Here is a 23980-nt window from a genome sequence, read left to right on the forward strand (position 1 = left end):
GGGAGAATCGATACATATTTATAATACCGGTTCTGCCGGAGCGTTAACTTTTTACGCTCGACGCGGTACTTTTTATGCGCATATTTATACACATCTATCGGCAAAAACGTGTGAACTCGAGGAATAATTGATACGTAAGGTGTGCGTGTGCGTGTGTGTGCGATTTAGAGGTAAAATGGTAAATGTGGAAATCGTAGAGTTCAAAGGGACAAGAACACACCTTGAGCCGGTAGCCAGCAGAAGAACCAAGAGGACACGCGTAAGATACATTTTCGTACGAAATCGATTGGGCCGGGTCGCAGGACGACGCTCTCCTCATATTTTGACGAAGATCCGTTGGCCGTTCACTTCATTTTTAAGGCTCACCATCGTTAAAACAGCTACTTTCTTTTCATGAACAACAGAATATCACTAGAGAAAAATAAACACATCCACCTGTACACCTTATATTATACACTAACGGTCGCACGGTATATGCGCGCGGTATATAACAATACCGAATTCACAAGTTCACACGCCGTTGATTGCACTAGTTTCCTATCACAAACCGTATTAGTCGTTGAGCAATAATTATCCAAGCAAAGGAAACACAGTTTCTTCGGAAGACGTATACGAGGAGAGAAATGACGATTTTTCCACTGCAAACGGATACCTAGTTTTTTCTTTCAGCCAGTATACGCTGGTTTATCATCGGCTGGATCCCGTTACGGGCATATGGTGTTCTTTCTCCTCGCTGCGAAGCGCGTACACCACTTTTGATACTTTCATTTTTCCATTTCTTCTTCGAGTCACGTTTCCTATAGCGTAGCGAGAGAAATGTCGCAAGATCGGAAAAAGAGTAGAAAATTGGCCGAGTCGTCGCGTCGGCGCATAGCGTTTCACACGATTGCACGTGATTGTCGGACAACCAACGACCGGATATAATCCTGGGAAACTTTGGTTGCTGATATGGTCGATGACGTTACTGTATATTTATTTTCTAACAGCTACTTTCGCCAACAGTGGATAATCAAATAAACTGTGCCAGCTATATAACAAAATGAACTGTACGCGAAGGTTGAATGTTTAGGACGGGGGTTAGGCGAAGACACGAGAGCATGACGGTGGAACGGGGGTGCGCGCACTCGTGCGTGCGTGCGTGTGTGCGTGCGTGTGTGTGTGCGTGCGCGTGTGTGTGCGTGTATGCGTGGCGTGGTGTATCTCGGCCGTTCCTCGTTCCAGAGAGAAACGTCGTGGCAGCCGCTCTTTTCTCACGCTCTTTCTCACGCGTCGTTTTTCGTCACCGTGGCGCGTTTCGCTTCGAATCGAAAGAATCGAGAGACAGACGAGGATGATTCGTTTCGGGCGACTACGCGGCGAGTGCTTTAAACGCCCTTAAATTCGCTCAAATTGCCTCTATCCTGTGTTACGTGTCGGTTCGCCGAGAAGCTGGCCATGACGGTTGAACGGAGGGGTACCACCGTGGCGTTGCTAAATCTCGTCTCTCTCGTCATCGTGCTTCCGTCAAGCTACTCGTTTTCCAGCGCATTTTCCCAACTGCCTGTTATCTCCTCTTTCACGAGCCACTCTTTCTCTCTCTAACTTTCCACAAAACACTCTTGCACGACGATTTTACCGAGAGAAACCGAATTCGCTAGCCGAGTTTCGTGCAGGCTATCGAAACGCTAGGCGCAACGGTTAGCGGGCTTTTCGGAGCGGAGCAGGCCACTTTGATGAAAATCTCGCAGCAACCGAAGAAATATAATACGACGATACGAAATATCGCGACGTATAAATCGCAGTCGCTTAGGAAACGCGATGTACTGTCAGGTCGCGTAGCCACTTGTTTTCGCGCGTATTTACCACAGTCGCAGTTGGCGAACCGAGAGGAGGTGAACTCGGCAGAGACACGCGTAAAACGTGTATCATCCGCAAACGGCTAGCGACAGACTAACCTTACTTTCCAGACAGGGCCGTTCAGAGGGCGCCACCGTCATCAGTGACCCTCTCTGCTGGCGGTGACGACGCGACCGATCCCCCTCCCCTCTGTTACAGCGACGCTGTCCGTCCTTTTCCAAAGTCCCCTCGGCTCGTTCCGTCATCCTTCGTTAGTCTTCGACTATGCAGCCTGTTATCCCACTTTTGCGCACGGCCGTCTCGCCGTCTGCTCCGATCTTCTCGCTTTAGCTACTACCACCTAGGACCCTGGGTCGTAGGAACGATGCGGAATCATTGCACGCATGAATGCATCTCACCTCCTCTCTCTTCCTCGCCCTCCTTCGTCCTCGATAGTGCGCAAGAATTTTGCTAATTCCATAGTTACACGATATTTCCCTTCGCGTATACGCCGAGACATCGCGAAGCCAAATTTGCCGCATGCTACTAATTGTTTGCATTTTTTACCATTTCTGTCGTCGACCTTTCGTTCGTACCTCTTGACGCAGCCCAACGATGTACGCACGCTTCTATATTGCATCAACTTTTCATTTTTACGCTTACAATTGCGATACTCGGTCGAATATTTGTTTTATTCGTCCGATCGTGGAACGGTTAATCTCATCGCTCTTGTATTCGTGTAAATTTACACGACGCTCGAAAAATCCGCCCGTATGAATCTTTAATCCGCCCGTATGAATATTTATGCGCCGCGCCGGTCGAGCAAACAGACTATAGGCAAAAGCGTGCCGGAGGCGCAAAAATTCCGATTAAATCTTGTCGACCGGCACGCTCAACAGCATCTCCGGTGCCGGAGTCGAAGGTAACCAGTCGAAAAATTTCATTTCCACTTGTTTACGCGCATTGTTCGAACCGAATGGATTACACGCACCGTGCAAACCATATTTCTCCTAACAATCCTCCTTTGTCGTCTCTCTCTCTCTCTCTCTCTCTCTCATTCTCTCTCTCTCTCTATATATATAATATAATATATGTATAATACCGAATACTCCAGCGAGAGCGTGAAATTCGCTCCACTTCCACTGTATGGAAAATAGCATCGGCGGACCAAGTACTACGCGCCTACCTGATATCGGTATAAATCGCGCACAGTCGCTGCTATAGGAATATTTCGATCGAACGTTAGCAGATAGCTTAGGAAACCCGGTTTTGCAACGTAGTCGTAAAACTGAAGAATCCCCTAGCCAGATCGACGCGAAATATCGTAGCGACAGCAAATATCTCGCGACCATAGATTTCCGTCTCTATGACGAATACGACGGTTTATGCGTTTCACACTGACGCGAAATATTTCCGGCAACACCGCAAATTTCTAATAATGTCTTTTCCGCAATAGGATTTTCTTCTCTTTTTCTTATATCAAATCGAATACCGATCGAATACGACAACTGCGTAATTATCTTTGATTCTTTAACAAATTTTATCGCTGTTCCTTAAAGATCGTTATCGTTTTGTATTTGTTACGAAACACGGTTATACGTATTTCGAGCAGAAACCATTTCCATATCGCAGTCGGTTTGCGAATTGTTACGAATCCGATCGGTGTTCTCGACGACCGTTGTCCCGTCGATTGTTCGATTCGGTAGGCATCGAGAAAGACGCGTAAAATGGTGATGTTGGTTCCCGACCGACCATTAGTCGAGCACGCGGTCGACGAATCGGTGAAGGGCTTGGCCGCGTTGATGTTTATGCGTCTCCGTTCTATGATTCGTATCGGGTGCTTGGACGGGACAGGAGCATGTTCCAGAGCGAGCCTCGACCGTTGACTGTCGAAGGAAGAAAATACGTCAGGTCAGAAATGATCGGGGAACCAGTTGGGGCAAGCAGACTTCTCCGTGGCTCTTGGCGAAGAAAAAGAAAAGAGAATTCGGAAGAAGCTAAAGAGAGGCTAAAGAAGAGGAAGGTTGTCGGAAATTGTTTCTAGAATCGAACCCCGTTCTCTATTTGTTTCTCTCGTTTTGACAAATTCCAAAATTTACAGTGAAATATAAAACTGTCGAAAACATTACAAAATGTACGCTTACAAAAATGTAAATGTAGAAATTGCGTAGCTATGCGTGAACAACGTATGTATCGCAAGTTATACGAGTTTTCGATCGTATTTTTATCCCTCGTTTTCGTTCCACTCGTTATTCTATCGCGTAATATTTCTGCCAACATCCGTACCGTTGGCCAAAGAAAGGAGAGAAGAAGAATATCGTGCCTGGCATCGTTAAATCATCGTTTCTTTTTCTATACTACCATTTTTCGCTCTGCTAATTAATTAAGCACGCGATTAGCATTAAGATTCTGCTGGTAATTAAGTCGTCAGTGTCGGAGAGTTTCTACCACCGAAGAACACCGAACGTGTTTCGGCGATCGAAAACATCGAAAGCGCCACAGGACACTCGCCCACATACAAAGTACAGAATAAACTAGAAACAAATATAAACTCGATTCTTTTACTTTTATCATTCTCAGATATTTCAACGTCCACTTCGCTACGTTTCTTCTCAACAAATAATTTTACAATTCGTTCGTATTCATTTTTACATACATAATTTATCATTTTTCGAATTTACGATGCTACGAAAGCTAGAAAAAGTTGCGAATGTTATTTTCATTCGTCGATCTATCGTTAGTTTATACGTCTCAGCAATACTTGGGGATTGCGACTGCGTAACTCTAACCCTACGTAACGATGATAACCTGGACGGTGCGTATGGACACTTGGAAGCGGTACTGCAGCTTGCTACGTTATAGATACGTGCGATGATTGAAAAAGAATGAAAGAAAAAATAAAGGATACGTCCAAGAAACCAACCATTCCTTCCACGGAACGCAGATAATACGCAAATCCTTGCCGCGTCAAATCACGAAAACAATCTACACCGGAAGCAAGTCGTGACTCGAGGATTCGTCCACGGCGAGAGATGATATTTCAAGACGGGTCAATTCGGGATTATATTGCAAAATGAAGTTATTTCGATTGGAAACAACGCGCGAGCAAATCGGAGAGTAAGAAAGGGTCTGCTCGCGCGCGCACGATAAATGCAAAAAAGGTGGACCGATGCGCGAAACTAATGGGACTAGATCGAGAGGACGAGTGGGTCGCGCTTTGTCACGATCGACTCGGTATCATCGAGAACGCGACTTTCAACGAACCTTCTGTTTCGTGTCGTTTTGTTCGGTTTCCGTGATCGTTCCCGGACGAACGAGAGGAAGGTCAGGAGAGAAGAAGAGGGCAAGATCGTTACGTCTACTACGCGGATTCTTGGAGTTTCAAGCAACACCTTCGGAAGGTAAAGTAGTCCAGGAAGACCGTTGCACTCTGGCGAGCAGAATCGACCGTACGTACCATCGATCGCGGCATAATTTTGCCGTTCGTCTCGACGCGATGCGACGTCCAGTTATATTTCGCGTGTCGACAGGACGAACGGAACACGAGCGAATCGGAGGATTGTAGCGAAAGTGTTGCAGCGTGTTCGGAAAAATATCTTACGATAAGAGTGATACCAGATCCCTTCCCTCGTTTTAATGGGTAAAGTTTGACCTTGATGGTGGCGTGTAAATGAGAAAAGGAAGAAAACTGAAGAAAAAGAATAGACGAGGAAGTTAACGGAAACCGGAACAGCGCGTTGGACGACGGTTTGACCGTTGGTAATGTTGTAAATTGACAACAGCCGTTTGTACGAGGTCCACCGATTTAATTGATGCGAAATTGGAACGGTGCGGGCAGATTGAAATCACGAACGATCGAGGGACGGGAGAGCGGTCAGGTCTCTCTTCAGACGCTCCTTCTCCGTCATTTTTACGAGGCCATTAAGTCCATCGATGAAAATATTCTCGCATGAAATATTAAGTATTCTCCCGGCTAATAATAACCTTCCACTTTGGACCGCGCGTTGCTTCGGATCGTTACGACTTTGTAACGTCACGGCATTATCGAGAATGCTGTACGTTGCACATGGAAGGAAAGAGAGAAGAGGAAATGTCAACTACGTGAACGATGATCGAAAAATGAGTAGACTCCGTGACTCTTTCCATGTCGTTTATTTCATCGGATACAAAATGCGTTGTTCCTTCTTCTCTATTGTAAATAATTAGCTGTCGGTAGCTGAGTATTCGTCCGGTTGCTCGTACGAGGATCAACGAAACAGAAACTTCGACTTGACGGCAAGTGGGTTCATCGATTACGAACATTAGGCGAATGGGCGACGATGGGCAACGTCGATGGAAATCGCGGGAAAAATGATCCACGCGTTACGATAAACGTAACGGATGTCGCAAGGATATTCCGAGTGGCTGCCGGTTTCCGATTCCCGCGCATTCTCGTTCTTCTTTCGCACGGCACTGCTACACGATGTTGTTCCAATGGAACTGAGATCTAGATCATCTCATTGATTATACATCAGCGTTTCCGTTATATTTCGCGAAACGAGAAACGAGACTGCCTCGCACAGCGGCCTTATTTTATTAGTACGAATCGTGTCTTTGCTCGTCGAAATTACTTTGCACGTGTTTTGTTCAACGATAATTTCGCTTCTGAATACGAGTATGTGAAAGGAAAAATATTTGTACCGTCGCGTACAGCACAGACTATTTATCCTTGGACTATATCTATTTGTTTCATAGGTCGTAAGTCCATTACCGCGTATCTATCGCTAAATACCATTCTGGCAATTCTGACAAATACAGTCGTCTTTCACCATGATGTTTCGGGCCTGACGAAACTTTTAATTTGCCGGATTAATCGTTACGCTTGAGCAACAATTAATATCGCGTCGGGTATTGTGTGTCCGGGGTTATGACGTAAACGGATGCATCGCGCGTAAAATAAGGAGCATAACGTTGGACTAACGCGGCTAATGGAACACTAGCGCAGGGCGCTTTCCCACCGTCGTAATTGCCTGAATTGGGCTCGATAATCGTTACGTCAGACGATTCTCGACGATAAACTTCCCCGTTGAATATTCTTGTTGTTTGCACGATTTTGCCGCGAATCGGCGAAAAGTCAAAGCGACTCGGTCTCGTATTCGTCGTTTCTGTAGAGCGAATTATAGCCAATTATAGTTACAGTTATCGAGCGAATCCATAAAAAAAGAGGTTAAATATAGAAAAGAATGAAATATTTTAAACGAGGCATGGTTTAAAGAAACGTAAGCAAGTATACACACGTATAGCAAACTCGATAAACCTGTTTGAGACGATGTTTGAAACAAACGCGCAGAAAGATTATCAAAGATTATCACAAACTCAACTCATACGCTCCATCAACTATTTATTGTATTTTTAGGCGAATTAAAAATGTGAAAATTCCCTGCGTAAATCTGAGGCAACACATAGTACGCTTGCTCGAACGAGGAATTACATAATTTATTCCATAAAGATTCCTATTACGTGCATTTTCGTACGGCGATTTGCCCAATTCCGAAACTGTGTTGGATTAAAACGAATCCGTCGTATACATTATATGGCGTATATGGCGTATATGGCGTAAAAATTGTACTGCGAATAACGCGATAGATCATACACGGCCGACTGAAAAACCTTGTACGTAGAACGTGGATGTTGCTGCTAGGCTAGTCCGAGCAGATCGAGCGACTATCCTTCAACGCCTACGACGTTTCGCGTGATTATAAATGGTGGAAGAGCGACCGATACGACGCGTACCGTAGCGGTAATTAAACAATCGTTGGCCAGTCAGCTCGTCCAATCATCGATAATTTCTTTGAACGATTCAGCGTCGAAAGCTGTTACTCGAGCTTGTGCCCGATCCGAGCTACATAGGTAGATTATTATTAATAGCGTCCGCTGCACATTTTTTCTGGATCGTGGTTATTATCTAAATAGAACGTTTCTAAGCTTTCCACGAGCGTCCTCGAAAAAGGAGAACAACGAAACGTGTAGCTCGTTTGCATCATCCATTCTCTAAAAAGACTGAAAAAAAAAGGCAGCGGAATTTAACCTTGACAGCTCGATCGAGTTTTACACGATTAATCTCACGCGTTCAACTTCTCTCACCGATATACTTGTTTAGTCGAAATACGCGCCATACGTTTCATTTACGCTATATCGTTAGCGAAAATTAGTATGAATCGCTGGTATACCTTTGAATTACGTTTAAATACGATTTCATATGTAATTCTGTACGGAGCAGGACTATTCGCGATAAAGCGATTAGACGAGAGGAGATGGTCGAGCAAAAGGCAAATTTTCAATATCTCGGTAAAATAAACAGGCAAAACTGGTCGCATTACTTTACACTCGCTTTACATACGTTAATACTCTCGTACTCGAAGCACGTAACGGACCTCCGGAGAAGAATTTCAGTCAACGTGTTCGAAAAATCCGAATGCCCGGTCTTTTCGACGCGTATCAACACCGTTGATAACGCGACAACCCAGGTTCAACGTTTTTAACGTCTCCGTATCTTCTCGAGATAGACAAAGGTTCTCGATGGTGGAAAAAGATCGTGACGCGGCTAGGCGAGCGCTTAGTTGGGCGAAATTTGAAAATACCGCGCGTCTGCATTCGAGGCACGTAGTTATCGGGCGGCGGTCGGTGTCGCGGCCAAGAAACGGGTTCTTCGAATCGCTCGAGATGCTTATTTCTACTCCGTTCTTCCTTCCCCTCTGCTCTTTCGTGCTCCGTTTCCACGGGAGAAACAGACCCGATTGACCTCGTCTAAGGCTTCCTTTATTCCGTGGAAACGACTCGAAAGCCGAGTTGTTGACTAACGTTCGTGAATCGTTGGTAGGCCAGGCTTTGCTACGTGACACGGCCACGGGCACACCTCCACCAGCGGTTGTTGTCATCGACGGAGACGGTCGGAACGTAGAGCAAGGCTGTGAGAACGTCAACACCTCTTCGTTAGATCACTTTCTTCTACTGCTTTTCTGCCGGTTTCAAGGTTGACAACAACCGCGCAACAGATTTTCATCTCTCTAGCATTAGCATAGATACATAGTCGCCTTTAACTTTCCGTTCTGGAGCATGGAAAAACTTGTTCGTCGATTAATCGGCAACTCGAGACAAAACGGTCGATCGTAGCGGAAAAATGGTTAACGCTGTTGCTTAAATTTAAGGGATCGTGATACAATTGGTATCTATGGATTTCTTACAGTCCGATATTCCGAACGAAATAGTAATCTTTTACACGTTTTTATACGTTTTCATCCGAGAAAATATATCTCAAGATCTATCCGATCCGATAATTTGCGTCATTATCGATTAATTTATCGTCAGTCAAGCCGAATCTCGTACCATACGGGAATACGTAAGTATTCGTTCGTGTGTTCGTTGTTTCGGGAACAAGGCGAAGAGGAGAAAAGCGTGGACGCATCCCGGGATACGAGAAGGCGGGATCGGCATCCAGATGCGAGTTTCGGCTGGAAGCTGGAAAGAAGCGGACCGTGCGGGGTGAATCGCGGCGAGGTTGGAAATTGCTGCGGAGGCCGTGATTCATTAAGATCCGTTGCGGATCCATCGTCGCGTCGGGTTAGAAGGTTAAGGAACGTCGGTCCACGTGGCCTTCCTTTTCCCTCGCCTCCGCTCAATTAAATTCTACTTCAAGCAGATCGTTTCATAAATCACATCCTGCCCTGAGCAGCGAGCACGCGCACAGACTCGGCCAACCGCGTGCACTTTCTCGCACGTAGTTTCCCGTGCAGTGGTAGCGGTAACGGACAGCGATCGCAAGCAGCGAGAATGCCTTCTCCAATGTTAGAAATGCGAGATTTCAGTTTGATCGTTAATACGGACAACTTGCATAAGCAACTTGTACGAATGGAGATAATTATTATACGTTGTTAGCGATATCGGATGTCTCGTAGTTGGGATTCGATTATTTATCGCGAGTCGATCGACTCGGTCGGCCGATCGAGTGGTTGTCCTCGACGTGGCGATATGCTCGGCCACCGATTTCAACCAAACTATTTAATAACATAGCAGCTTCAGCCAGCACCACCTGGCGGTCAGGCATGCCACGTCAAAGTCTTTATTAGGCCCAATTGAACGTTATTGCTTCTCGAGCGCAAGAGGGATCGGTGGACGGAGAAAGGCGGAGCAAAGGGTTGCAGAGGCGACAGCGACGAAAGAAGGCGGGAAGAATGGAAGAAAGAGAGACGATAGCGGTGGTTCTTTCGCTCGAGAAAATACGAAGATATTAACATAATATAATTGTTCTGGACACGATCCTTGCAGACTGGCAAGGTAGCGAGAGAGATCCTGTGTATCCGAGGTTTAATGCCGCGACTAAATGGGATACGCGTACGTCGATGCATATATGCGGCGTTAACTATCCCTGGCGAGGAAAGGTTACAGAGGGTCTACGGTCTACAGGCAGAGGCGGATTAACGACGTTAAACGGAATTATTGGGTAGCGGTGCGATTAACCCCTCGCCGATATTTATTAGCCGGCTAAAGCTCGATTATTTCTATCCAAGTATAAGTTTGCCTCGTCCGTGTTAACCAGATACCGTTCAATTAAGGGTGCGCGCCGGCATTAACGTCGCTTTCTTTCTCCTCCCTTTGCCGTACTCTACGTAAGCGAATATCGCGGTGGCGCGAATACATCCTCGCTTCTGCGATTACCGGCGAGCGATGCCGACGCGATATTGCCTCCGTAAAGCTGCCGAGATAGACTTTTCAAGAAGGTATCGATATCCCGAGAAACAGTAAGCGTAGTAGTAAAACTACGACCGAAAGGAATAGCGAGGTTAAGCCGTGTAAAATGTTTCTATTTTTCAGAGAGCAAAGCAAGAAATCTACAGGCAACGAAAATCGATACGAAGAACTCTCGCTGAAATTAATCCTGTCTATTCGTTCGTACGCGTAATTCCGTGTACGTACGTAATCGTTTGCATCGAGCCTCGTTGTCGGAGACGACATTGTTGGATGGGTGCGCGTTCGGTACGTTTCGATCGAAGTCCCGATAGAAAAGCTAGAAAGACGAAAAAGATGTGCGAAGGGCGATCGCAGCCTGAACGAGAATACGATTTTGCCCGGCCGACGAAGCCGCCTGTCTCGCGCCTCTTCCCGACCAACCAAACGAAAAGGTGGAGAGTACGTGCAGGGTGCGGCGTGCACACTCGGAGTCATCGGCGTCCACCACTTGATATAATTCGATATAACGTTGCACCCAGCGACATTATCTGCTCTCGCGCGGTCAACTCGACTCCGGTCTCGATTAATCTCGACTCGATCTCAACAAAGCGCGGATTTATGTTCTCCGCGCCGCGCCGCGCTGTGCCGTGCCGCGGCCGCCCGGCCTTAAGTTACCCGGTGGAACCAGTTTTTGGCGAGCTCGTTTCTTTTCCGCAACCCCTTCTTTTTTCTCTTTTCCTTTTCATCGTGCCAACTTCAGTGTTCTACCGTCTTATTTGTCGTAAACGTAAAATATACAAGCACATATGTATATCGTAATCCTATAACACGATCTTGCGTGCAAGCTTAATTATTTACTTATTTCGGTACACTCGCGCGGTACTATATCTTGAAACTGTAACACCGATAACCGTTTCGTCGTTAAATTACCGAAATCATGCGCAATTTTGTAAGTAAGCGTAGACAGAATTTCACGAGCGAAAATCGAACTCGATAACGTAAATATAACGTTAATCGTATCGCGCTCGTATACGTGCAGCCCATAAAGTTTTAAAAAGCAAACCGGATTTCTCGATCGCGCGTAACCCGAGTTTAGCTCGAACCATTCGAAACTATAGGAGCTCCGATGGGTTAACACACGATATGGCGAAACGGTGATAAAAGTTTATGTGGAGTAAGTAGTTGGCACGATGCGCCCTGCTGATCGAGCGAGCGAGAGAGATGCAGACGAAAATAAGGAGGAAAGAGGGAGGAAGGCGGAAATGAAATCGTGGAATAGGTTAGCGGAAAATCGAGTCGCACCGTGGTTTCATGGAAAAGGACGAGTTTACGATTTACGTTGAAGGAAGATACGTAAAGTATCGGAAGGGGGGGACCGTTAACGATGTCGTTCGACTTACTTGTACGATCCGTGAATGTTCTTGCAGGAGCCGTGTCTGCACGGGTTCCTGTCGCATTCGTCGATGTCGTCCGCGCAATTCGGCCCCGTAAAGCCGGGTGCACACGTGCACTTGTAGCTGTCCTCCAGCGACAGACACTCGGCCCCGTTTCGACAAGGCGACGAGGCGCAGTGGTCTTGTCGTTCGCAGTGCTCGCCTGGAACACACAGAACAAAAAAGGACGAATGGTAGAGATACACGACCAGCCTTTTACACTTTGAACGGCGTACGGAAATCTTGACCGAACTCTGTAAATCGAAGATCGTTGCACAGCCACGGCCGTATCGTTAACGATATATTCGCACATACTTTAAAGCTGGAGTAGTACGCTGTATTACAATCAGCGTAGCTGTTATCAGATATAACGATACTATTAAATATAGGTAGGCATTTTTAAAGTCTAAACGCCTCTGACTTTCTATACTTTTGATACTTTAAATACCATAGATCGCCCTCTACGCTGTACGTGTTACGCATATAGTTTTATATATTAAGTATATAAGTTTTAGACAGCCCGTAAAGAAATAACAAACGTACAGTCACACGAAGCTTTCTGCTCATTTGGAAAGCGTTTATTCGCGTACTTGCACAGAAATCCCATCTTCGAATAGTTAAGTAAGCTTGTTAAGTAAGCAGCCTGGCAGCTGCTAGCGAATAGATCGATCCGAAGAAGAATCGAATAAAAGGGGAGCAAAGGGGAGCGAAAGGGAGCGAAAGGGAGGATGAAGGCCGAGGGGTGCGTTCCGCACCGTTCTGCCGTACGAGTATGGATCAATCCCGTCACGACCAAATGCGTTACGCAGAGGTACGTATCTGTGTAAGAATGTACGCGGGAATGCAAGAATTTCAACGTATAATATATGCACTTGGAAGCTTACGACGTAACAACAGCTTAACAACGTAAAGATTTAAAGAGAGAATGGCTTCGATACTACATATAGAACAAGGGAGCTACGATAGGGAGCGTAAGATGCTTATAGATAACGAAAATAACTAAAAATTCGAACGGAATTGATTTAATCTTTTCCTATCGATCGCACGCTGGCAAGCTAAGGGTACGTTTACCACGATTTTACGAACCGCCCATGCCGAGGTTCGCGTCCGGTCGAGAAGAGAGATATCGTTTAAGACGGTGGCGACCACAAAGTCCTGCTTTCTACGTAAAATCTTATTCCTACGCTCTCGAAGGTCACCGCTTAGCGAAACTAATTACCAGAGTCGTCGTTCGTCGTTCTGCCGAATCTAAGATGTCTTTGCCTCTGGATCTGCGCGCGATCTCGCGCACTCGCTAGCCAATGGTCGGTGGTTCTCCGACGATTTCGCGTTATCAACGAATAACGTGCCATCGTCGAGACGAAAGCGACGAAAGCAACGAAAGCAACGAAAGCAACGAAAGGAATCGAATTGCGTATATAAATTCTTCGCATCTTCTAATTTGTTTATCCAAATGACGGTAACCGTTTTGTGTTTCGCAGGATATCTCGAGATTTTTACTAATTTTACCGATTACTAACCGCTAACCTGATACGATCAAATATGATAAAATAAGACTAACGTTAAAGACAGAAAGCGGGAAAAATGGTAGTTTAAATGTGAGAACCACTGGGCCAAAGGTACCGCCGCGGCGAAACGCTGTATCGCTCTCCGCCAATTATCCGGCTGGCACAAGCTTCTCCTTTTCTTCCTTCTTCCCTTCCTCTTCTTTCGTCCTCGTTTTTCTTTCTCCTTCTTACATCGTTACGAATTTGTCAAGAGAGCACGTGCGCCTGCGTAAAGCCGGCCCATAAAAAATACTCGTTTGGCTACGCACCGAAACTTCCGCCATGCGAACAAATTCGCCAACGAATCCAACTTCTTTCGCGTGTTTCTCTCGAGGAAGAAGCCGAACACACGAATGCCTTTGAACGCATCGACTGCCGCGATTATCTCTTCGATCGATCCATCGACCAGCTTTTACGTAAGTAAGTACGCGTAAGGTACCTGTTGATTCACCGCCGCTGTTCGTTCGCTTCGTTTTACTCCGTCAATCTCTCTCTCTCGGTAATACGAATTCGCACCAGCTTTTGGCGATACCTATCCTCCATTCTTGGGTACCGTCTCCACCCTCCTATCGATGCAAAAGGATATGCCAACACCGGTTGTTATCGTTTCACCTATCGCGTCCTTTTTTCTAAATTCCCTTGTTCTTTTCTTACGGATAATCGTAATCCTAATTTTTATTACCACGTAGATCACGTTTATTTTCAAGATATTTCGATCGAGCGTTGCTCGAAGCGCCTTTTCCAATCTAAATTTTCCAATCTTATATATCGTTTATATCGTTTTAACGTCAGGTTTAACGTTTCAACGGACGCTAAAATCAACGTGTTTGCGAAATAATTGTGCGATAATAAATGTACGAAGCCTACTCTGTAAAGTTGTTGTAAAGTCGTAGGAAAAAATACCGTGACACGGAGAACCAGTCGGATTACGCGTACAACTTTTTTTCACGATAAAAATCTGCCGTTTCGTTACGTCGCGACGCACCGTGTCAGCTTTTTTTTTTGCCTTTTTTTGGTCGATTTAGAGAATGAAATTACTAAGAGATCCTTACCGGTATATCCAGTGGCACAGGTGCAAACGTATTCACGGAGCGATTTCAGATTGCAAGTGGCACCGTTCAAACACGGAGATGAGTCGCACGCGTTCTCGATGGGTATCTCGCACAGGCTCGCGGTAAATCCGACAGGACAGGAACAGGTAAACGAAGGTGTACCACCCCCGCTACTTTCCTTCACCCTGCACGAACCACCGTTCTGACAGCGTGGTCCCGTGTGACACGGGTTCAGATGTTGACAGTATTCCCCCACGTATTTCGACGTGCATCTGTAACAGCGTAAAAATAATATGCATTAGCAAAGTCGAAGATGAACGTGGAGAGTTTGTTGTTCGCCGGTAAATCGATACGAATTATGATTTTACGATAGGACGAGTAATCTATGACGAAAGAAGGACGAATATTTTGGTCGAAGGCGTCGATCTGGAGATGAAGGGCGAAGAAGAAAAGAGAATCCTTTCTCATGTTCTTGCTGCGACTAAGCAATAAGAACCGAAGGAATAAGAGCGGTCAAAGTTTCCACGAAAGGTTTGGAAAACGGAAGAGCTCGATCCTTCCGCAAGCACGAATTTAAGGTTATATACCGAAACTGTCATAAAAGTCGGGTCTATTCGCGGAAACGCTTTCATCTTGGCGAACTGTAACTGCACGCATTCCGTTTCTTTCTCCGCAGCCCCTAATTAAACCTTTGCTTTATTATTTCGCGTAATCGTTCGCTTCCGTCGGCAGGAAGCCAACTGTAAAATCTCGCCAGGATAACCCGAAAGAAACCGCAAAACGTTTCACGAGCTTTCCACGAGGGTCGTTGGCTGCGACGCGATCCGGAAAGGTAAAGTTGAAAACAGCGCAGCGTCCTACAGAGAATAAACGCTTTATAAAGAAACGGCTTTCTTTCTACCGGTTCGCAAGGATCGTTGGTTCGAGAACTCGCATCGTGCTGCCTGATGGATCAGACTCGGTTTCGCGAGAAACCGTCGATAGGAAGAACCGAGAAACGAGTCCCCTTAAGGGTAACTAGCGCCTCCTTTGGTCGTTGCGCGGTCAGAAGAATTTTTCTCCGATGAATCGAGTACACGTTCGTCCGACTGGCTCGGTCGAATCGAATATTCCCTTGGTATTTTCTAAGGACACTCGACAAATTGGAGCCAGTTGTTACCGAGTAGAACGACTCGCTCACCTCGACTGTAGTAGAATGTGACGGAATTGCAGTTTCTTTGCTTCGCGTGGCATGGAATTCGTATTCGATCTCGCAGGCAAGTCGTACGTTATTCGAGTTATTCAAACGAGATGAAACGTATCCGGCTTAGATCGATCGCATATCGTTATCCGCGCGGATTTTACACGTTAACCTCGTTCTTCGCATTCTACGCTTAGAACGATATAAAATATTATATCGTAATATAATAAAGCGCCGCTTTACTTTATCGCGATTTACAAACACGAACGAAGCGATCCCTTTCTTTGGATATTAAGGTAAAATTACGTTTGTCGATGATTATTACTTTCGAAAATTCGACCTTTATCCGACATCGTTCCCCATCTTACTTACGTCGACCAACGGAACTCTCCGTAAAACGAGCGGCCGTTGTTGTCGAGAGTGCAGCTGGTTGCAAGTTGGTTCACGCGCAACTTCTCTGCCGACTTCTTGCATCGAGGATATCGCGTATGCGAGCGCTTAGAAGGCCGCAGCCGGTATCTCTATAAACGGAAGCGACGATTCCACGGCCATTATTCGCCGGCAGCGAGTTTCTTCTCGACTACCGGTCCGGTCCGGCCAGCAGCAGGCCACGTTGAGCATCATCGCTTGGATTTATTGACTTCTATCTGTGAATATTCCCTTCCAAGCTAGCCAGGAACGTAACGAACCGAACGCGGTACCCATCGACTAGAAAAACCTTGTACACCTATATGTATCGCATATACGTATCATCGTCTACGTCCTCAGGGACACGTTATTTTAGAAAGAATCGAGTTGCTCGTGGAACTTTTCGTTTTTACGTTTTCTAGATAGGTAAGTGAGAGATCGCCTAGTTTACCACGCGGTTGTAACGCGCTTCGAAATGACCGATTTCTCATTTCTTATTACATGCGACGAATCTCGTCCATTCTTTTCGCCGTACTTTCTTCGTCTCGCATTTAACCGTTGTTTGCGAAAGGCGTGCGTTTAACGTTAAAACGTGCCGCCAAATCCTCGAAATTCTCGTATCGCGTGGAGAAAGGAACGATCTCGCGGATAATATTCTTTCATAAAATTGTGTAATTACTAAATAAGTTGTATCGGAGCGAGAAAATAATCTTTTACACACAGCGTAAAGTAGAATGTTTATTTGATACTATGTACTCTGCTGATCTAACCGGTACGATCGCAGCCGTCTCGCCACGATATCGTGTCAAGTACGCTGTAATTACACTATCGTGTACTTTATTAACGAATGTGGGACGCACGCGTCCTATGATTTAACGAAAATGCGCGTTCCCCGTCGTTCGCGATCTAAATTCCATAGGCAAGACGATATCGTCGAAATAGTTGTTTACTTTTGTCTCATTTTTAGCCGAACCTCGTTTCGAACGAGCAAACGTTTCAACTTGCTCCGACACGGGACGATACTGTTTCATCTCTGACAAATTGTCGTTACATTTTACGAATAACTCTGGAAACGTGGGATTAACAACGTGACACTGGTCGTGCGAGTACGCTACTGTTGTCTCGCGTGTATTTACGTGTATCTACATCTACGTCTACATTTAGGTCTACATCTACGTCTACATCTACAGGCGAGTATGATTGCATCAAAGAACGGTGTGTACGCGCAGCATGTATCAATCAGGGACTCGACGGGCAGTAAAGTTCCGTCCAGTCCGGTAGTATCGTCATTCTGCTTTGTGCTTCTCGGAGGGAGCAACGTTGTTCGAGAGAAGATAAAACGAAGCCACTTTATGGTTGACCATTCTCTCTGATAATTATAATGGGCAACGTGGATGTATCCAGGCAGCTTCACGACACCCAACAAGATTTATTTCGCTCGACGTGCGTGCGCATAACGCGTATCAATCGCAATCTACGAGGCATAAACGCGTACACTCGTTAAAGTTCGTATTATCGGCGCGATAATCAGACTCGTAGTTGACAATTTTCACGTTTCTCTATCCGATGAAATGAAGGTACGTTGGAAATTGAACAATTTTTAAAACATTTCCCGGTAACGTAAGCGAATAACTTGGAATTAAAATTCAATTACGATAGTCGACTGAAATCGATGGAACGAAATCGAATCTCTAGTTGGATAGATAATCGGCCAAGTGTCGTTTGAAATTCGTTTAGCGTAATATACGTAACAAACAGCCTACCATTGGAACATTAAAAAGGATCCCAGGTATTTCATCGCAAATCGAAAGCAGAAATTTTCGCGAATACCAAAAGTTGGTTGCTCGAAGACAGGCCATCGATCGACGGACACGATCGAGATTTTTACCAAACCGCGTAATCATCGAGCTGTCCGCTTTGGAAACGTTCGCTTTTATCAAATACCAAAGCATTTCTTTCTTTCTTGACTGCAAATGTTTAATCACTTGCTGGCGGTTTCTTTTATTTCTCGGTAAGAGGAAGGAAAAGAAGAAGAGCGGACGAAAAAGAAAACCGCAGAGAGGAATTAATTGAAACCGTAAAGGACCGCGTACCCAGGTGTTCTCGGTGCTCGAAGCGTTTCTCCCGGATTCCCCTTTCTTCGTTCGGGTTTCTATATGTGGCGAGATCGCGGTTCGGCCCATAAGGATCGATCGTACGCGTCCACGAGCAAGAAAATCTCGCAGATGGAAGAACGGAAGGACGACTTGTATTTGCTGCGGAATCACCATCCAAGGCTTGCCATCGCTCTGTAAACTGTAAACTGTAAACTCTAAGTTGTAAACTGTAAACTTTAAACTGTAAACTGTAAACTGTAAACTGTAAACTGTAAACTGTAGACTGTAGACTGTAGACTGTAAACTGTGAACCGTAAACTGTAAACTGTGAACCGTAAACTGTAAACTGTGAACCGTAAACTGGAAACCGTGAACCGTAAATTATATATACACGACCGGAATGTCTTGAACCGATATGTCGCTGTCTCTGCTGCGACCGACAACCGGGAGCAGAGAATTATGGCGGGAGCACGATGAATAGCCGTCGATACCAGATCGATTGCGCTTTTTCTCGACGTTTACGCGAAAATAGCAGGCAAGTGGAGATATACACGCTGCAAGAAACTTCGATTCGCGGGAAAAAGCGCAGTAGCCTCGTTCGTGTATCTCCGCCACGGTAACTTTGCGAGAGATGATTTTTGTAGGATGTAAAGCACCTGTTCGTTTCCTCGTTCGTTAGATCGATGCATATATTGGCAGAGTTTCGTTTCGGCAAAGTTTAAGATCGGCACACGGATATTACTTTCAAATCTAGTACACATCGACAAGTTACATTTGTAACGCTACGTTGTATACTTTGAGTTGAAAAAATTGCGAAATGCCAGGCGAGAGGAAGCAAGGAATTGGAGTCAATGTAGAACAATGTAAAATCTTTCGCGGCAAGAAGAAGACGCTGATTTCCTACTGATTCTGAAATTCTAAATTCTACGCTGTAACGAGTTAGACGAAACTAAACGAAACTCTCGATTGCAAGGATCGCGCACGATCACGATCCAATCTTCCGTCGATCCTTTCATTTTAGATTTAGATTCTAACGTCGCTTCTAACAATAAGGGATTCACGAGCGGCGATAAGCGCGTAGGAGCCACACTTGACAATTTACACTTTACAGGATTTATAAAAAAATCCCACGAGAAACATTTTTAGAATACGCGTCTACTATCGAGTCGATCGGATCTCGTTCATTCTCACGATACAACGAACAATTCACGATGTTGTATTCAGGATCCGCAACGGCACTACACATAGTTATACAACGGTAACTACACACTGTATCCGGATTCCACGCGAAACTCGGCGATTTGTTCGCGAATGATGGAAAATTAGAAAGTCATCGATGCTTTTCCGTTTTCATATTACGCGCCAATGTCGTAGAAATCAAAGGGAGCTGGTGCGATTTCGATCGCCGATTATCAGACTGACACAGCTCGAAGTCTGATAAATTAGACGTTTAAAAGAGTTTGAATTCTCGCGATTATAGTTTCAGGTTTCAACCGCTAGAACAGACACGTGTAGATATTAATTTGAAATTGCGTATTCTTCGCAACGACTTCGATATTACGTCGAAATTATAAACAAACGAATGACAAAACAGGGCGATACTATCCTCAAAATTACTATCCGATCATATAATTTGTTTGCCGATCGTATAATCGAATCGCAAACTATCGATCATAACGATTGAGAATCAACATGTTCCGCGAGCAAGTAGCTAGTAACAGTAGATGGTATATGTTATACAAGTAGGCGTTAACTAATAAGTCAAACAAGTATCAAACAACTATCTTTCGGGTCCAAGACGTTATGATGTCTCGTAGATAATGGTTCTAAATGGGCGGTAAAATACGAGGCCCGAAAATCTTTCGGGCAAACAAGGAATTTCGAGCAAACACGAGGGATAGAACCTAAACGCCCGGGTGAAAAGTGATCGATCAACGATCAAATGCAGGTGGCGCGTAATTCCGTTCGTTGGTCGATTTAGCAGGCTGCGGTGGAATTTTTGCTTACTTTCGCTCGACCAAATAAGACAATTAAGAGGATGCCGATGAATCATGTATCCCGCTACGTGGGAGTGTAAACTCCGCGCTGGTTCCATGTCAATTTCCGTGGTCTCTTCCTAGTTCTCGCCTCCTATTCACACGATAAATTAAACTTTCATTAACGCGAACAAACGCGCGTTGCGTATATCGAGTTGTCGACTCTATAGTATAAATTTCAATTTGTCGTTAATACGTAAAACAACGTATCTCCTAAATACGAACTCGACACAGGTAAGCGCTTTGCTTCGGCGAAAAGAATTTGTCGAGTATCCGGAGATGTAGGAGTTTAAGTTGGTTCGCGGCCAATTAATAAGACGCGTGGGTTATTAATTAATGAGATTCGTGGGTCTGGTGACCGCTATCCCATAAGAAAGATCGATAACCGCGATTTCCGTGAATTTATCGTCGCCACGTATCGTCCGCAAATTAACGGATCGCTTGCCGAAAATTGCCCCGTAAATCCAACAGCGCCCCACCCTTTTGCTCCTGTCGCTACCGTTGCTTTTTCTTTCTTTCTTTCGTCGCGTCGGGGATTGACGAATGGGCTCGCGGTTTTTCTCCGCGCGCGACATTATCTAAACGGCCATCTGAAATTGGGCTTTGCACAGCGCGTCATGAGCGAATCCGCCGATCGATCGACGCGACGCTTAATTGGTCAGAAAACATGGAAACTTCTCCGAGACGATTCAGCGAGAGACGCTACGCGGCACGATCGATTTAAACTTGAAATTTGCTACGGGTAAGGGCCAAGTCGATTTTAAAAGCGAAACGAGATAGAGGACGATTCGTGCAAAGTGCTTACGCGTATGAATATCGATTCGAGCGGAATAAATTTCCAAATAACTGGAAAACATTTTACATCGCTAATTATAATAACAAAACTTTCCCTTCAAAAAATTCTATTTCACTCTTTTTTCCTGAGCAACGAATCACCAACATTCGTTATTCGATATCGTGCTCTATTTGAAATCGTTTCGTTCGTTCCAATTGTTTCACGTTTTAGTGTCAGAAACTCTTGGAGCACCGTAGTCGAATTTCCGTCGTTTGTAGCCGGTTCGGTCAGAAACGGAGGGAACGTCGATCGCGCGGACGACGGATAGAAAATAAGGAGGCGAGAGATGAAAAAAAAAATGGAAAACGGATTACGAGGAATCGTCCACTTACGTCCGTAATCGCGTCGCAGTGGCGGACGAGCGGAAAACCAAGCACGAGCGAAACGAGGATTTTACCAGAATTTCGAAAATCGTGACGATTTTGTGACTTTGGCGAAACAGTTTTGAGAAACTGATGGTCGGTCGTGCTTCGTACGTAAAAAAGATTGACATTATCGCAGAGATAGCGTCTCTGTGAGATGTTAGGTGAAACTGTAGCTCGAACGTGCAACGTCACAGCGCGCCGTTCAATCTACTCGGATATATCGGCCGTCACGGGCGAATGAATTTTTGTCGCGCAAAGGGACTACCTACTGCTGTCCACGACGATGTCTCGTACCGAGAGAAAAGGGAGAAAAAGACGCGGCGAGATCCGCGAACGGGGAAAGGTAAAGAGAACGTGACCAGGAAGGAGGTTAATAAGAAACGGTGGAGAACAAATAAAGGTAACGACGTTTCTGGCGAGCGAGCGAGAGTCAGCGAGATGGCCGGATTTGGGAGCGGAACCATCAAATTCGAGCGCATTCGGCCGCGGCAAATTCCCCGACTTCTTTTGGCACGAGCTCGAATTACTCGAAGGAGCGAAGTAAAAAGCAGATGCGCAAGAAGCGGAGATCACGAAGGGAAGCGAAAGAGGAAAGGAACGCGATGAAACGACGAGACGAAACGGGACGGGACGGGACGGGATGCGACGCGACGCGACGCGACGCTGGGGCTCTTGGGCCAGCAACACGCTTGGTCGCTCGCATTAACCGCTCGTTCGCTCTCGATATCGATGCTTTTTACGCCAGTGACAGTGACTGCGCACCGCACCACCAGTTTTTCCAGCCACCGCGAACAACACGGCCAATCGCGCTCCGTGTCCGCATTGGACCACGCGAGAGCTCCGCCCGTTTCGGCGAAATGACGCTAATTTTTCGCCACCAGCCGATCGACCGGTATCGTAAACCCGATCGTCGATGCAGACAGACGCTCCAACTAACCGCCTACTCGTTTCGACCTTCGTTTTCTTCTTCGCGAATTAGTACACCGATATATCGATCACGGGATATAACGGGTTCGATTTAAGGGAGAGAAAAAGCTTGAAAAAACCAAGACCGACTGATGTCTGGGGCGGGTTCTATCGCGGGCGTTTTCGAAGAAGACTGCGGTGTCGCGAAAACTCGTCCTCGACTTGGTCCCGCAAAATGATAGAGAGAAGAAGAAAGGAAGGAAGGAAGGAAGGAAGACGTCCTAGGTAAACACCTAACATCGGCCATCGCAACTGCCAGTACCAGCGCCAGCAGCAACACCGGCACTACCACTACCGGCGCCACCATCGCCACAATCGTCACCACCGCCACCACCGCCACCACAGCCACCAGCCACCGCTGCACCACAGCGCGCCGTTACCATCAGGCATCAGCATCAGCATCAGCATCAGCATCAGCATCGCCATCACCATCACCACCCACCATCAATGGACGGAGGACCGCCCGTGCTGGGTCCATTAGTGTCTCGGCTTGTAATTTGCCGCGCCGAATGTTAATGGACCGACTCTCTCTCTCTCTCTTCTCCCCCCTCCCCTCCGCCATGAGGCTTCTTCGGCCCCTCAAAAACTCTTTTCTCCTCGACGCTGGCTGGACCCTATCATCGGCCGAACCAATGTACTCTGGAAACGCCATAGCGAGCAGAAAACGTCGTAACTTTAGCTGGAAAAAGGCAGGAGGCGAACAGCGCAACCGATGGGAGCAACTGAAAGATCTAGAAGCGTGTAATTAGCTCGGGACACTGATCGCAGTCGGCGCTCGTGAGGACCGCTAATTAAGAAACGGCACCGCAATACGGTCGTCGAATTAGCATCCATTAAGACCGGCAGCGTCACCGACAGAGAACGTAGCCGTTTCTCCTAGCGTGGCAAGGTGTAGGAGGCAAAGAGATCGCCGGAATCGGCTGTGCAAGGAAAGGAGAGAAGGGCTGGCTGCGGATCGAGGGTCATCCGAGGCGGATCGTCGAATAATTAAGGGTCAACGGACGCGATCAATTAAGCAACGAGATAAGAATCCGAGGGAATCGAAAGATGTCGCGATTCGATCGTGACTGCTCGTTGACCAACGTGTGTAGAGACTGAGCTCAGCAGCCCAGGCATACTTCTCGATTGAGCAATCGCCACACTGCGTGTTAATTAAATCGCAACCACTCGTACGCTGTTTCTCGTTTCACGGTACGCGTGCTTTTGCAATTGGTCTTGGGATTTCTTATGCAACGTGTCGTAAATTACGATAAAGTAAACGATGCGTTGAGAACGAAACGGAAACAGCGTTTCCTCGTATCCGTTTGACGCATCGATGTTAAACACAGAAATACCGTACTAGTTTGTAATCAGCTTCAGGATGATACCCACCTGCTACCAGCGTTCGATTATTCCGTCGAACTAAATTATTTTTTCACAATCTGTTAGGAAAGAAATTTATAATCGACAGTTACGAATACGTCGAATCATTCGCAAGAACGCTAATTTATCGCGTTAGTTTCAAAGATGAGACAACGTATAAACGATAAACGTATAAATTT

The 23980-nt window shown here is 46.0% G+C and overlaps 1 protein-coding gene across 2 annotated transcripts in view; it reads right to left on the bottom strand.

The window, feature by feature from the left end:
- LOC122578019 (neurogenic locus Notch protein) overlaps window positions 1-23980 on the bottom strand; it is a 181962-nt gene that overhangs the window by 97851 nt on the left and 60131 nt on the right. The window contains exons 3-4 of one of the 2 annotated variants that reach the window (XM_043749856.1): window positions 14554-14825; window positions 11922-12117 (exon numbers count right to left, since the gene is read on the bottom strand). In XM_043749856.1, the coding sequence (XP_043605791.1) occupies window positions 11922-12117; window positions 14554-14825 (468 nt within the window). Of the gene's footprint in view, window positions 1-220; window positions 640-11921; window positions 12118-14553; window positions 14826-23980 lie in introns of those variants that run through there. The other variant, XM_043749857.1, reaches the window with a different exon arrangement.

The sequence above is a fragment of the Bombus pyrosoma genome, linkage group LG3, assembly GCF_014825855.1.
Source record: "Bombus pyrosoma isolate SC7728 linkage group LG3, ASM1482585v1, whole genome shotgun sequence".
In the NCBI taxonomy this organism is placed as follows: domain Eukaryota; kingdom Metazoa; phylum Arthropoda; class Insecta; order Hymenoptera; family Apidae; genus Bombus; species Bombus pyrosoma.